Source organism: Leguminivora glycinivorella, chromosome Z (assembly GCF_023078275.1).
Source record: "Leguminivora glycinivorella isolate SPB_JAAS2020 chromosome Z, LegGlyc_1.1, whole genome shotgun sequence".
In the NCBI taxonomy this organism is placed as follows: domain Eukaryota; kingdom Metazoa; phylum Arthropoda; class Insecta; order Lepidoptera; family Tortricidae; genus Leguminivora; species Leguminivora glycinivorella.
Window position 1 is genome coordinate 42,119,938 of NC_062998.1, and position 14,763 is coordinate 42,134,700.

The 14,763-nt window shown below is 37.8% G+C and overlaps 2 protein-coding genes across 2 annotated transcripts; both read left to right on the top strand.

The window, feature by feature from the left end:
- Nucleotides 1-5,696, top strand: LOC125240639. Its single transcript, XM_048148632.1, has 3 exons — nt 1-58; nt 395-492; nt 4,673-5,696. The coding sequence occupies exons 1-3, from the start codon at nt 41-43 to the stop codon at nt 4,926-4,928; spliced, it is 372 nt and encodes a 123-aa protein (XP_048004589.1). The 5' UTR covers nt 1-40; the 3' UTR covers nt 4,929-5,696.
- A 3,323-nt stretch (nt 5,697-9,019) lies between these two features.
- LOC125240640 (bombyxin A-1 homolog) lies at nt 9,020-14,467 on the top strand. The gene is made up of 3 exons (XM_048148634.1): nt 9,020-9,132; nt 13,198-13,375; nt 14,249-14,467. The coding sequence occupies exons 2-3, from the start codon at nt 13,198-13,200 to the stop codon at nt 14,389-14,391; spliced, it is 321 nt and encodes a 106-aa protein (XP_048004591.1). The 5' UTR covers nt 9,020-9,132; the 3' UTR covers nt 14,392-14,467.
- Nucleotides 14,468-14,763: the final 296 nt, after the last annotated feature.

Below are 14,763 nucleotides of genomic sequence, written 5' to 3' on the forward strand. Positions count from 1 at the left end.
AAGTTATCCTACGTACCTATTTGACTTAAAAAATTACAATATGAACGGCAAATTATTGGTAACTCGATTATTTAATTATGAAGTATCTACTAATTTTAAATTAAATATGAAGATTATATTATTAACAATTATTCTATTTTTTGACCTAAAATGTATTTAATTAAATGGTTTCTAATGTACTAAAACTTACTGGAATTAGAAATAGGGTGCATTGGGGTAATTTCGAAGCACATAAATGCTCGGGTTATTTTGAAAGGGTAATCTTGATAATTATGATGGAAATAATGGTGATTTTTATGTGAGTTTCGAAATTAGGTACCCCAATGCACCCTAATACACTTTATTACAATTTCACTATTAGTGGTTGGTTCTAACATATCGCAACACTTTTCAGATTGTTTTCAGTGTGCTACTTATAATACTTAACAGCGAAGTGAGATCAGAAAACGAAGCGAAAACTGAAGAGAAATCAGATACAAGAAGCCCAGTCATGTAAGTGTGTTTTTTTGGAAATTCGCACATTCTGAATGAGGCGCTAATTTGGAAAACGTCGGAGCGGCGACTTTGCTATCACGATAGCGCTGGCGTTCGGGTTTTACGTATGCGTCAGGCCCTCTAGTCAAACGATTGTATCGTTGACGCTCTGTGGCGAATAATAAGCAATTGCCGCCAATACGGAAAGTCGATAGAGAAAAAAAACTTATATGAGTTACGGAACGTCAACAATTGCACGCTAAACTTCGGAGATAAGGGAGGGTGGGGGGTATTTTTTTTTAACTTTTTCCTACAAAATTATTTTTTTCCACAACAAAAAAAAATATAAAAAATAGTTTATTTACGTTCAATCTGAGCTCTTTCTAACGATACCCCACTCGACCTAGTAACTTGAAATTTACAGTTTGCCCCCCTTTCATGTTGGCCATTTTATACAAATAAAATTCATAAATGGACGAACCAGCCTAGCCGAAATGTCAATCGTTGATGCTAGACGGCGATCGAAACGCAGTCTGACTCTGTCGCGCTAATATACAGAAGAACGTTAGGCTAATACAGAAGAACGTTAGGCTAACTAGATAATCTTCGCTGGGCTCAGGTGTTCTTGATGGTGGTAAATGATAAGCGGACTGTAGTTTAAAGCTGGTTTACTCCGAAATGTGAAAGAATACAAAGAAAGTAGTACAGTGTCGTTGGAGAGCGGAACACCGAACAGTAACAACCGTAAGTTTTTGAAAAGCTCTAAAAGCTGTCAAATTTGAATTAAAAGTTGCCATAATGAAATTAATGAAATATGAATAAACAGATTTTGACTTAGGATTAAATGTATACAATGCACTGAATATTTATTTAAAAATATGCAATTTGAATATAATTGATTTAAACATTATTAAATTAAAATTTGAATATTAGAAAACCTTGAATAATTATTGAATTTCTACATTTTGCATTTTGAATTAAATTAATTATTGAAATATTATTAAAAAGTGAATTCAATTATTTATAACATTATTAAATGAATTGGCTAATTGTGATACAGAAAATAAGGATAAAAAATGAATACAATTTTTGAACGTTTCTGAACATGCTCCCGCCTTGGAGTCTATGACTTCAATAATGTGTTGACAGGGAGAGGGTAGAAGATGCTGAGAACCCGTGCGATGCCGTCGCTGGATACCTTCCGAAGTGCAGCTGCCACGAACCGGTGAAGACTTGAAGACTGCAATCTGTGCATAATGCATGGAATAGTGGATCGCCCTATGAGGAAATGGGAAAGGAATGAAAAATGACTGAATTTACGTTGGATAATAATTGCCGTTAGTTTGAATCAGTAGGTGAATGACTGAATGTGCTTCTGTGAATGTGTGTGACTAATGTTAACTGGTGCAAATAAATCGGCGAATCCTCTAACGCCTCATGCTCTCTTGATATGGTGCCCATCAAGAGCTGCACCGTTTTCCTGTTCAAAAGAGGCCCTGCATGAAAGAATGTGAGTCGGTAATATTTGTATATGTACACAATAATGTGATGTATAAAACTGAGCAACCCTGGACTCTCAAGAACGTGACCATAGACGAGGTTGCTCGGTGTTCCCACCACACGATTGGGATTGCATTTGTTAATGATATAGCCATCTGTCGACGGCTCATTCGACTTAATGGATGATGTGGATTGCTCATCAGGATCAGTTTTTGTAAACTGCTCCTCACAAGCGTCTTGTTCTGGCGCCAAGCTGTGCCTGGGACCGATTGAATCTGACTCCCTACAAACCGGGACCTGAATATTTGAATTTAATGAAATGTCAGTAGCGGCTTTGCATATATTTGTGTGAAAGGTAGACTGCAAATTATGTGTTTTGTCGACTACATTATTTTTTAAAGCCTGAGTGGATACTTGAATGGTTGAATTAGGCCTTGAATATGTATGTATCAGTACCTTTGCACGCGACATGCTAGCGAAGTAGCCATCCTCGAAGTGAGTCCGGTCTTCTCCGTTTGTGAACTCAGACAATATATCGATGTCTGTCTGTATTGCATCGAATTCGTCATAAATATGTCCTATCCTGTCAAATCTTAACTTTAATTCAGCAAGCTGCAAATCGCTTAACTGTGGCTCGGCTGCTAAATGTGAAATAAACTGCTGAAAGGCCGTAAGCTTGCCGGTAATAATCTCACGCCTGTAAGTAAGTTTGTGTAAATCTTGGTCAAAAAACATTGTGAAATAATAAATTAATTGAACTGCCTAAGAAAATAAATTTAAATAAAATGTCATGAATAAAATTTGCTATTATAAATGCTCAGACGCTCAAACTTGTATGCAACGCAACGCTGATATGAGATGCACGTATGGTTATGTATTGTAATCACTTAATGAGTTTGTTTACACCTTACCGGCAATCTGCAGTTAGATATAAAAATTGACTCAATAACGTGTTCGCGTGAGATTATTAGTGTTTAAAATTGAAATTAGGCTAGTGGATTATTGAATTGACTGTATGATTAATGAATAAAAGTTAAAAGTGCATTTGTGAATGTAAATGTTATGTATTGCTACGGAATGTGTTAAAAGGTTAGGATATGCCTACAAAAATGAATATTATGTGAATAAGTGTGAATATCTACTGTGTACTGACCAAACTGTGGCAATGAAGACAATGAATTTACTATTATGTGAATTTGATAGAATAACTGTGAATATGAATAGGTATAATTTGAAATTAAAATGTATGAATGGATGGATGGAACAGTTGCAAAAAAAACAAAGGAATGTGAATTGAATAGAAGGACAAGGAACGATCTCACTATTTCGTGCTTCCTCCTTCTGCGCTGACTGCTCCTGGATCTGAATATGGATGATTGAATCTGGCTGCCGTTGCTCTCCACTGAATTGCTCCTGGATTGGTCTGGTTGGTGCTGGATGGGCTGGATTCCGTAACTGACTGACGGTTACGGTGAATTCCCACTGTAGTGGGAATTGCTCCGTGTGTCCGGTGAATGCTGTTCGTGAATTCACTCGTCGCTCCTGACTGATGGGACGCGATGAGTGTCAGCTCCGGAACTGGCACGTAGCTGGATGTGCCCTACGCCAACCTGGATGACCCACGGCTTCGCTGAAGAACGTCCGTTGAATATGTGGAGCTCGACTCGGTGCCACAATCTTGCCCCCTCACAATTTCGAAGGCTCGATGGACCATAGATAATCTTCGCTGGGCTCAGGTGTTCTTGATGGTGGTAAATGATAAGCGGACTGTAGTTTAAAGCTGGTTTACTCCGAAATGTGAAAGAATACAAAGAAAGTAGTACAGTGTCGTTGGAGAGCGGAACACCGAACAGTAACAACCGTAAGTTTTTGAAAAGCTCTAAAAGCTGTCAAATTTGAATTAAAAGTTGCCATAATGAAATTAATGAAATATGAATAAACAGATTTTGACTTAGGATTAAATGTATACAATGCACTGAATATTTATTTAAAAATATGCAATTTGAATATAATTGATTTAAACATTATTAAATTAAAATTTGAATATTAGAAAACCTTGAATAATTATTGAATTTCTACATTTTGCATTTTGAATTAAATTAATTATTGAAATATTATTAAAAAGTGAATTCAATTATTTATAACATTATTAAATGAATTGGCTAATTGTGATACAGAAAATAAGGATAAAAAATGAATACAATTTTTGAACGTTTCTGAACACTAACACAGAAGAACGTTAGGCTAATACAGAAGAACGTAAGGCTAATACAGAAGAACGTTAGGGATATCTAGCTACGATAGCGATATTATCGTAAACGTTACATACGTACCCAGGCCGGCTACTCAGAGGCACCAACTCAAAAGTTGAAGCCATGTTTTAATCTGAAACAAAGAAAAGTTCTGGTACAAAGGTGACATTTAAAAGTTCCGACCACATTCAATTCGGTCAAAACTTTGATCCGCCCACAAAGACATTGTTTATACTTACCTAAGCACAGTTAACAATACTATTCGTTTAGCAACTGGGGGCCGATTTTTGAGTCTCACTGCCTATTAATTTCAGTGACAATTTTCTGAATTCGAACGCGTGAGACTCAAAAATCGGCCCGCTGCTTACAAACTTCCATGCAGAGGGTATTTTTTCTACAGATGAGTTTACCTATGTGCATATGACATTGGCGACTATTGTTTCCAGAGATCGTTCCTCGGTACACCACCACCCTCACCACGACCCCACGTTCCACGGGTTCTGGAAGAAGAAGTTCGTGTGGCGTCCCCGGTGGGTGAAAACGTGGCAAGAGAAGAAGGTCTACGTCGCCGTGTGGAAGAGGATGTGGGGGCCCGTGGAGGTCAAGGAGTGGGTCCCGGTGCCCAAGCCACCCCCCGGCTGGATCAAACATGACGTCGGCTCGTACGTCGTCAAAGCTCATCCTCATGTCACTAATAAATAGATAATGCCGAATGTTCGCTTAAGTACAAAGTATAAGTAAAAGTAAAAAGCAGCAACAAAACAAAGAGGGATCGATTTTTCAATTTCGAATGCACGAATTCGCCGTTCGAAAGTCTGTGGAAAACGACGTACTGCTATTTTTGAAAAAGGACGGGTTGTAATTTTAAAACTAGTGGAGTCGTTTTCGGTTCTGTTAGTAGAATTTAAATCGCTAGTAGTGGAGATATTATTGAACGAATTTCACGTAATCGAATGACCGAGATTCAAAAATCGGCCCCTAGCAGACAGCTAGAAGCTTCATTTAAGGCCCATTTACACGAATTACACAGTGCAAGAACTCGCGTGCGATTTTCATTAAATGGCGGTATTTAATTTGCGTTCCTAACTGTATTGTATGTAGGTAACCTTAACAATCCGCAATGCAACTAAAATCACATGCGAGTTTGCGCCTCGCGCTTTTTAAATGGGTCCATAGGTTGGATAGAGTAAAGTATGACCTTTAGCCTAAGGCTAGATATGTAGCTATTGTAGCTATATGATAACATTGATAATTTATTTTTATTAGTACCTAAGTGATTGTTATTTATTGCAAAGCGACAATTGCGAATTATAATGGCGAATGGTTTGTCACGTTAAAAATGTTTGTTTAAATTATTTATTTATAATTTTTACTGTATAAAAATAGGTAGGGCATTTCTCAGAGTGTTTCAACTTTTTTGATTTCGGTGGCAGCATTATTACCCGAACCCCGTAAGCGTAGCATGAGTTTTCTTTGTTTCTGGTAGAAATTCGCGACTTCTATTTAAATTGACCGAATTTCATGTGACTCTTACAGGAGTCACGTAAAAATGTTGCCACCGAAATCAAAAAAATTTAAACGCTCTGAGAAATGCCCGGTAGAGCTATCTCAAAGAATACCTAATATATAAGTCAATAAATATTTTGATATTCTTATATAAACTTTTTTTTCCTAAATATAGTGTAGGTACCTACCTAAGCACCAGTAGGTAGGTATACCTATGTATAGTCAGACCTAATATTAGGCATTTAACAATATGAGTAATTGAGCACGTGTTGCTCTCTGAAATATAGCGACCTTTAGAACTAAACTTTATCAATTGAGTTCTAACTGGTACATTTGTAAAAAAATAGTTATTTGTTATACAAGGGGGCAAAGTTGTATTTTAACGCCGAGTGTGGACTTGAAAAACGAGCAAGTGAAAGGATTCTATAGTTGAACCACGAGCGAAGCGAGTGGTTCGAGAATAGAATTCTGAACTTGCGAGTTTTTTAACACACGAGAAGTAAAATACATTTGCACCCGAGTGTAACACAAAACTTTTCCCCTCACTGTAGCGAGGAAACTACAACGCAAAAAAATGCGTTTATCACTGCTTCCAGTAGTTCCACAGGTGGTAAGTCATCTTAATTACTAGATTCACCTACTATTATCAATTTTAAAGCAGTTAATTTGACTTTATTCAAGGTCAAATTACTTTACCCACTAGTGGATAAAATACGTTTTTACCCGCTGGTATTAAAGGACAAAACACGTGTTTCCGAGCTAGTGAGGGGAAAAAACATAAAAAGAACTTTAACTATTTACAAATAAAAAACAGAAGCAGAACTAAACCGACCTAACTCAATAGTGATTTGTTTCAGCGCCGTTAGGAACTAAAATAATGTAAGTACACAGTAATGTTTTAACTTACATTTTATAAATAGGAATTTTAATGATGTAACAGCAAAAATTTAACATTTAATTCTGTTGCCTGCAAATGATGTAATATAACAAATATTATATAAGTATTTCAAAACGAAACCACAGCAAATCAGGGAATATAAATGAGGATTCTCATTGTTATAACCAAAGAGGATCGAGTATTATAGAGTTACTGTCAAAGTAAAATTTGTAATCACAGTGCATAGACTGCCATCTCTCGACACAAGCTTTAAAACTTTTGAACCTCAGTTTTGACAATTAGGCCCATATTGTTAGCCTGATATGTGTTAAAATGTCAATTATTAATATTAGCGCCATCTAGCCGAGCGTTCTCCAAAGGTGTAACAGTTTCTGGGCCACCGCGCACCGTACCATTTTCTCTAGGGCTTTGAGGTACATTTTTCTCTTAGACTTTATCCGTCTATACGGAGTTATATATGTCTCTGTTACAGGGCCGGATTAAGGGTAGAGCGAGTGGAGCGGCCGCTCTAGGCGCCACATGGTAAGGGGGCGCCAAAATCAAGAATGTGGAAAAATCCATACAAAAAATTATACATTGCGTGGGCGCGCACATATCACAAAATGGCGAGAGGAGTCAGGAATTAATACAACTATTGAAAATCTAGATTTGTAATTCAGATTAAGTGGAAAGTTGCACCACGTAGCCAACATATACCAACATTCATAAGGGCGCTGTTGCTAGGGCGCCGTAAAATGAGGATTCCAGCCCTTGACTAATCACATTGTTGTGCGGCCCAACGACAAAGCTTACGTCGTTATCCAAATGCAAAAATATGAGTCTATCCGATAGTCCAAAGCGGAGTGCCTCATAAAGCCAAAGGCGCGAAAAGTCTCAGAGAGGCACAATTTTGTGAGTCACAGGAGATGAGCGAACTTCAAAGGACTAAGATCCCGAAGGGCACTTAGTGGCAAATTACCGAAATGGGCATCCTAACGGAGACGATCGAGTTCGCAGTTAATGTCTTAATTATAACTCTTAGTAATATAAAAATAATAGTGCTGGCGAAATATAAGGCCTAAAAGACGGGAACATAGGCGCCCTGTGAAGTCAAAATACCCCAAAATATGCCAAAGACCGCAACTCTGCAGTTGATCAAAACTTGGAAACTCGCTGCTTCCCCGCTAGCGGGTTGAGTCTTAATAAATTGCGTCAATAGAAGAAAAATCGCGCTTGCTTCGCTCGCGCTTACAATTTATTTCAGTTATCTTTTAGGAAAAATTCCGCGCTTTGTCCCTTACGTATATACTCTGTATGATGAAATCCATAAATTCTGTATTGCGTTAAATTACGGCATTACTATGAAAAAAATTTCGTGCTCGCTACGCTCGCGATTTTTTTATCTGCGTTGAAACTTCTTCCCAAGGGCGCCGAAACTCAAACTCGCTCTACCCTGATCGAGTGCACGGGCCGGCGCTGCTCTGTTATAACTAAGATTACTACTTAAGACCTTATTGTTTTAAGTTACCGTTTATTTATTTAACACAAAATGACAATACAATAAAAATATTTTTAATAGAAACTAAGACTAAAGAATAAATACACAGACCTTACTTATTTAATAAAGTAGGTTTAGTAGGTACATATCAGACGAGCGATATTAAAAATCACACGGTTAAATCTAAATCAAATAGGTATGTATTATTGCGTAGGAAGTTGACATTTCGCACTTTTTCTAGTTCAAAACTTTTTTGTACAGACTTGAATCTAGATAATTCGGTCTAATAATTCGGTCCGCAATAATAAGAGAGGTAAAAAGTGAGATGAACAGCAAGATGCCGCAAATAGTGAACTGTGTTCACAGTCGGCCGCCTGGGATTGGGGGCGTCTTAGCAGAATGTTCTCAATCGGATGGCGTCCCCAGTATGATAATACAATAGTTGATGTGGCTAGGACTTCTTTTCCCGCTAAGAAAAAGGAATGGGAGGTGGGAGCCCCCAATTCCGCCTTCGTGGTACTTGCCTTCGCCTTCGCCTTGTAGGAGAGGAACTACTCTTATAAATGAAACAGCCTTACCACACGCACAAACTCGCAGGAACTGTCAATAAACACAATAGCCAACTAAATAGTTATTATTGGAAAAGTTTGTGAAGTAAATTGCAAACTTATATCAATACGTTGTTATCTACAAGTTGGTATCTATTTGAGAACTAAGTATTAAGTAAGTATGCTCAAGAAATCTGCATCGTGTAGGCAACAGAGGACAGAGAATAGACAGTACGAGTACTACGACCTCTCAAAGCTGCAACAACACAGGAGATAGCAGAATTTATGCCCGCGTCTAGATTCCAGGGAGGGCTAAAAATAGGTCCACGTGTATGTACTGAGTCTAAGTGGTCAGTGTGTAATGTGTATGCTAATAGATAAGGTGTTATGAAAATAACCCCCTAGATAAGGGTATAAAAGATGGCCCCGCGGCGTCTCGATCTAATTGTAGGCCGCGGCACAGCGGTTTAGGTTGTGGTGAGTGTTACAATTTATTAAGACCGTGGTTTTCATCGTCAACATTTGGAATCATTTTTAACCGTCGCCTCATATCTCAAGAAGGACGGTTATCAAGTCGTCTGTATGTTTTTTTTTTTTTTTTTTTTTTTTTATGTTTGTTCCTCGATATCTCCGTCGTTACTGGACCGATTTTGAATTTTTTTTTTTAATTGAATGTATATGCATACAGATTGGTCCCATTTTTCTCAGAACTCAGTTCTGATGATGGGATCCTGGAGAAATCGAGGGAACTCCTCGAATCTGAAAGGCATACATATAGTGATTTTTGTGTTTTTAAAGGAACAGCATGCATTTAGGTACGGAACAGTGACATTTGGTGCAGTGGAACTGCTGATGATGGCCAGAATAGAACTCTTCAAATCTGAACGGCACGCTTATAGTGACTTTGGTATTTTTATAAGAACAGCATGCACTTTCATCCAGAACAGTGACATTTGGTGCAGCGGAATTGCTGATGATGGTCAGAACCGAACTCCTCAAATCTGAACGGCACGCTTATAGTGACTTTGCCATTTTTATAAGAACAGCATGCGCTTACGTCTAGAACAGTGACATTTGGTACAGTGGAACTGCTGATGGTCAGAACCGAACTCCTCAAATCTGAACGGCACGCTTATAGTGACTTTGGTATTTTTATAAGAACAGCATGCACTTGCGTCCAGAACAGTGACATTTGGTGCAGTGGAACTGCTGATGATAGTCAGAACCGTACTCCTCAAATCTGAACGGCACACTCATAAGTGACTTTGGTATTTTTGCAAGAAAAGCATGCATTTAAGTTCAGAACAGTGACATTTATTTATTTAGTTATGTTTGTTAAGCATATTGAGTTTTCAAGTCAAAGTTTGTCAAGCTTCGATTTCTTATAATATAATGTCGGATTCATGAGGAATTGAAGAAACTCCTCAAACCTTAACGTTATACGTATATTCATTTATGTTGCCATCTAATAATTAAAGCATTAAAAGCAGTTTTAAAAAATACCTACACATTTCTACATAATCCAACATTCGCAAGTAACTTTCACCAGAACCCGAAAGGCGACGGTTTTTTTTTCTTAAAAATTATTTCAATAGTGCTTGATATATTATTTTACTTTGGTAGGTGTAAGAATGAGTTATGGTTATGGTTCTTAGATAAACAATTGCTTACGCGAAACTTATCAAGGTGAGACAGAATATTTTTTATTTTTCAAATTCTATCTGTGAATACCTGTAATTAGCTTTGTGTTATTATTTAAATTAGCATAATATTATTTATAGCTGTTGGTGTTCCGAAAATAAATAAATACCCTTTCGTTGCCTGTACTTAGGTATCTTCATATAAATTTGTTTGTTAGTGTACTTATACCGATATCTACATTATTATACCAACAAACATGCAAGTGTCCTGGACTGGCTGATCTCGGAGGAAATATAGACTGGAGTAGCCTTCATGTTGCGTCTACGTACAAATAATTCTGCCAAGATTCGCGGGAGGTGAGGAAATAACACATGTAAAGGAGTACTCACAAACGCAAAAAATATTATTGTCAATACACACGCACATTATGATAAAAAAATAACACATGCTCATTATGATGCACACAGACATATCACACATGGAAATACTTCGTAGAAACACAGTGTGTACGGACACTAAATGCGCACGTGTGTGTCTCAAACTATAGGGATGAGGCAGGCATTGATAACAGAAGTCGATAATAATTAATCAAGCAAATTATAATTTTAATGATGTCGTTGTTTTTTCTAGATCTGTTTAATGTTTGGCACTATTATAATCATATTAAGATTCACTAATGACAATCCTGGGTAGTAGATATCACGCGGGTGGACTAGCGATGGATAATACGATTAGTAGGTAAAGAAATATTTGACATTTTGACAAAACATTAATTTATTTTTCCAGACTAACTAATCAACAACGTTTACTGCGGTTGGTGGTACTAAATCATTATAAACAAACATGGTTAAATAAATAAACTAGAAATGGTTTAGTCTTCATTAACTGTTATCAATACTGGTTCAAAGTGAAAAGTTTATTAAGTACATGTAATAAAACTCAAATCATTCTCTTTCGGAAAATTGCAAATATATTTCAAATGAATTGTGTGATCAAGGTTTGCAAATCATACTTTTTTATCGATATTTGATATTTTATCGACCATGCCCACATCTCTAAGACAAGTCTCGGTCAAATGATTTTTCTAATTTTCAATTATCCTTGTCAATATTATTATATGCTCTATTCTAATTGCAATGAGGTTAATTCTTACAAAATATATAAATGAAGTCTCGTGGGGAGTGCGTCTTTTTATGAATAAATTGATATATAAATATCGACCCTATTTTAAACCACATTAGGTAACTTCTTAAACAGCAAAAAATCGAAGTCTCGTGGGGAGTGTTCGTGACGTAATTTCTACCCACCAACAAATTTCAAATCGATTGCATTCGATCACATAAATCGATATTCGATGACGTATGACAAAAATATTATCATTTTGATAATAAAAACAGTAACACAACAATATTAAAATTACTTACAAATGGAATATTATGCCATCTTTTTGCAAACTTGAGGTATTTGAGCGCTTATTACAAGTGTTCACAGCACACGCGGGCATTTTTAATTACCAGTGATATGTGTCGTGGCGATTCTGTGAATGAGCATGAATCGATTGTGAAATTGTATTTACGTGACTTTATGAACATTTGTTCAAGTTTTTTGGCAGAGGGGTAAGTAACTGAAAGGCTACTCCAGTCTATATTTCCTCCGAGTGGCTGATTCATCGACGCAGCGCCGAAGCTACAAATGCGAGAAAGTTGAGATTTGCTCACTACATTGCATTTTTAAAGTGTATCTACAAGAGATACTAAGAAGCGATTTTGAAAAATTCCATCCCAAAGAGAGTAATAATGCTATAAATAATGGCTATAAATTTTAATTTTTAAAGTAGCAACTCGTAATAAATATCAGGTGTATACTAAATTTATTAATCCATATCGGGAAATAAATGAATTTTGGAAAAAAATCAACGAAAAGTGCAAAGTCGTCGGCAAACAGCTAAAAAATTGCCTGCACGTAAAAAATTGCTTTGTCAAATCCCCCATATGTCTGAATCTGATTCCGTTTGCGTTTGCGAGCATTCATTCGAACTACATAGGTACCTATTTGATAATTCTTCAACACGCCAGCGATTGATTTTAGTTTCAGCAATCAAAACCACATAGGATTTTTAGCTACGGTTGAAAAGAAAAGAAATAAATATACGCTCGTGGACAGAATATTAGTCTCTATTATGGAATTTTCCTTATTGACAGTGCGTTTTCACATTATCCGATCCGATATCGGATGTCGGAAGGATTTCAAAGACAAAAATCAAAGATGGCGGCTTCAATGTATAGAACATCGGTCCTACATCCTATATCGGATCGGATAATGTGAAAACGCTTAGGTAGGTGCCTAGGCATCAACTTTTATTGAAAAGTAAAGTTACGTGGTAGTGGTAGGTAATGTAAAACTAAAAGTGATGAAAAAAAATTTTGATAAGTCGGTACCTACATATTCACTTCCGATCTTATGGTAGTTATGGTGGGAAAATTCGCTGGCTATTACGAATGAGTCCTTGATGGTGCTTAGGTGTGTAGCCAAGATGTCAATATGTGAAACGCTAATGTCTCTGTCGAAGTTATATGGACGAGTGCTAGAGAGACGACTGTATACCTGCTGCCGGCGTATCATGCTGCCAATTTTATCACTTATCCACGTGGATAAGACATCTGTCACTCTCACACTGACATACTTGCTAAAGCGTGACGGATGCTTTATCCACGTGGATAAGTGATAAAATTGGCAGCATGATACGTCGGCTGATTTAGTAATTAATCTCTCTAGCACGCCACGGAGCTGAATCAATTTTCAACCATTGTGGCGAAATGGCGCCATCAGCATGGAGACTGCGTACTTTGGACGTACGTTCCGTAGCCAATTAATATTAACAGTATATTTTATTATTTCCAGATGTGGGTAGTGGTGTTTCTGCTGCTAGGGGCGGCTGCCGCGCAGTGTTCTGCGGCGCAGACCGTCCTCTGCGGCAGAGAGCTCGCCAAGGCACGTGCTATGTACTGCTCCGAGTACAAAATAAATCCGTTCCCTGTCGACGCTGTTGACTCCAGTTTTTCACCGTTAGCGATAGAAGGTATGACGACTTGACTGTCTATTAAATAAAGGGGTACGTTCTATTGCATCCTCTGGTTTATCCGAGCCTTACTTTCGTATAATTTGGAGCAGACCATGAGACCAACTATGTTAATTTTATGATCGTTCATACTCATACCTTAGGAACAAAATCGTGCAGTCATGTAAGCCTAAGTGCGTTTTCACATTATCCGATCCGATATCGGATGTAGGAACAATACATTACAGGCGCCATCTTAGATTTTTCCATTGAAATCCTTTGGACATCCGATATCGGGTCGGATAATGTGAAAAGGGACAAAGTTAATTACCACCTGCCACATTATTTCAACATTATTTAAAGCCGGGGGCCGATTTTTGAGTCTCACTGTCACTAAAATACCGGTTGAAAACGATAAATTGCCTATTATTTTCAGTGACAACTTTCTGAATTCGAACGCCGTGAGACTCAAAAATCGGCCCCCAGGGTGGCTAGCCGAATGGCACAATCGCTCACGAAACGCTCACGAAACGAAGCACTAGTAGATATCTATCTCTATCGCGCTTGCGTATTGGCGCGACAGAGCCAGCGGCGTATCGCTTTCGTTTGGCGTCACTAGTAGTCAAAATTGAATCTATCTCTATCGCGCTTGCGTATTGGCGCGACAGAGCCAGCGGCGTATCGCTTTCGTTTGGCGTCGGAGAAATGCCATTCGGCTACGGGGCCTGGCCAGAAATATATTACTATTGTTGTGTGTTGCGCTGTTATTCATGTGGGTTGGGTGGGTGAGTATATAATGAAGAAAATGATTCTAATGAAATTCCGCAACAAGGCGCTTAGTCATATATTTCTGGTCCGGCATTATTTAACATAGGTACTTAATTTCCTCTGCAGATTCCGAGTTTTTGCGAAGCATTCCGGAGCGCTTCATATTTCGGGCGCGCCGCTTCGCTCGCGCGCGGCTCTCGCCGGGCGACCTCGTCGAAGCCTGCTGCCTGAAGCCCTGTCACGTCTCAGAACTGCTCAACTATTGCTAAACTTTGACCTCATCCTTTTATACTTTATTTTATAGATATGTTTTTGGATTGGAAGTCATTAAATTATTAGTCTGCCTCTTGTTGTTCTATTTTTATCATATATGTATCTAATAGGGATTGATTGTTGACGTTGACCTATAAAAGTAACATTTGGATATATGCTGCTATCCGTTAGTCACAGGATTTATAAAGTAGGTAGATATACAGGGGATCGATTTTTGAATTTTGAACGCACGAATTCACCGTTCGAAAGTCTGTGGAAAACGACCTAATGCTAATTTTGGAAAATCGGCCCCCAGGAGGCGATTTTTGAATCTCGCATACGGGATTTTGTCAGTAAAATACCGGTTGAAAACGGTGACTTGCTTATTA

Coding starts and splice junctions, on each gene's coding strand:
- LOC125240639 (XM_048148632.1), top strand. Junction 493..4,672: donor GATACAAGAAGCCCAGTCAT/GTAAGTGTGTTT, acceptor TATTGTTTCCAG/AGATCGTTCCTCGGTACACC.
- LOC125240640 (XM_048148634.1), top strand. CDS start 13,198: ATGTGGGTAGTGGTGTTTCTGCTGCTAGGGGCGGCTGCCGCGCAGTGT. Junction 13,376..14,248: donor TTCACCGTTAGCGATAGAAG/GTATGACGACTT, acceptor TTTCCTCTGCAG/ATTCCGAGTTTTTGCGAAGC.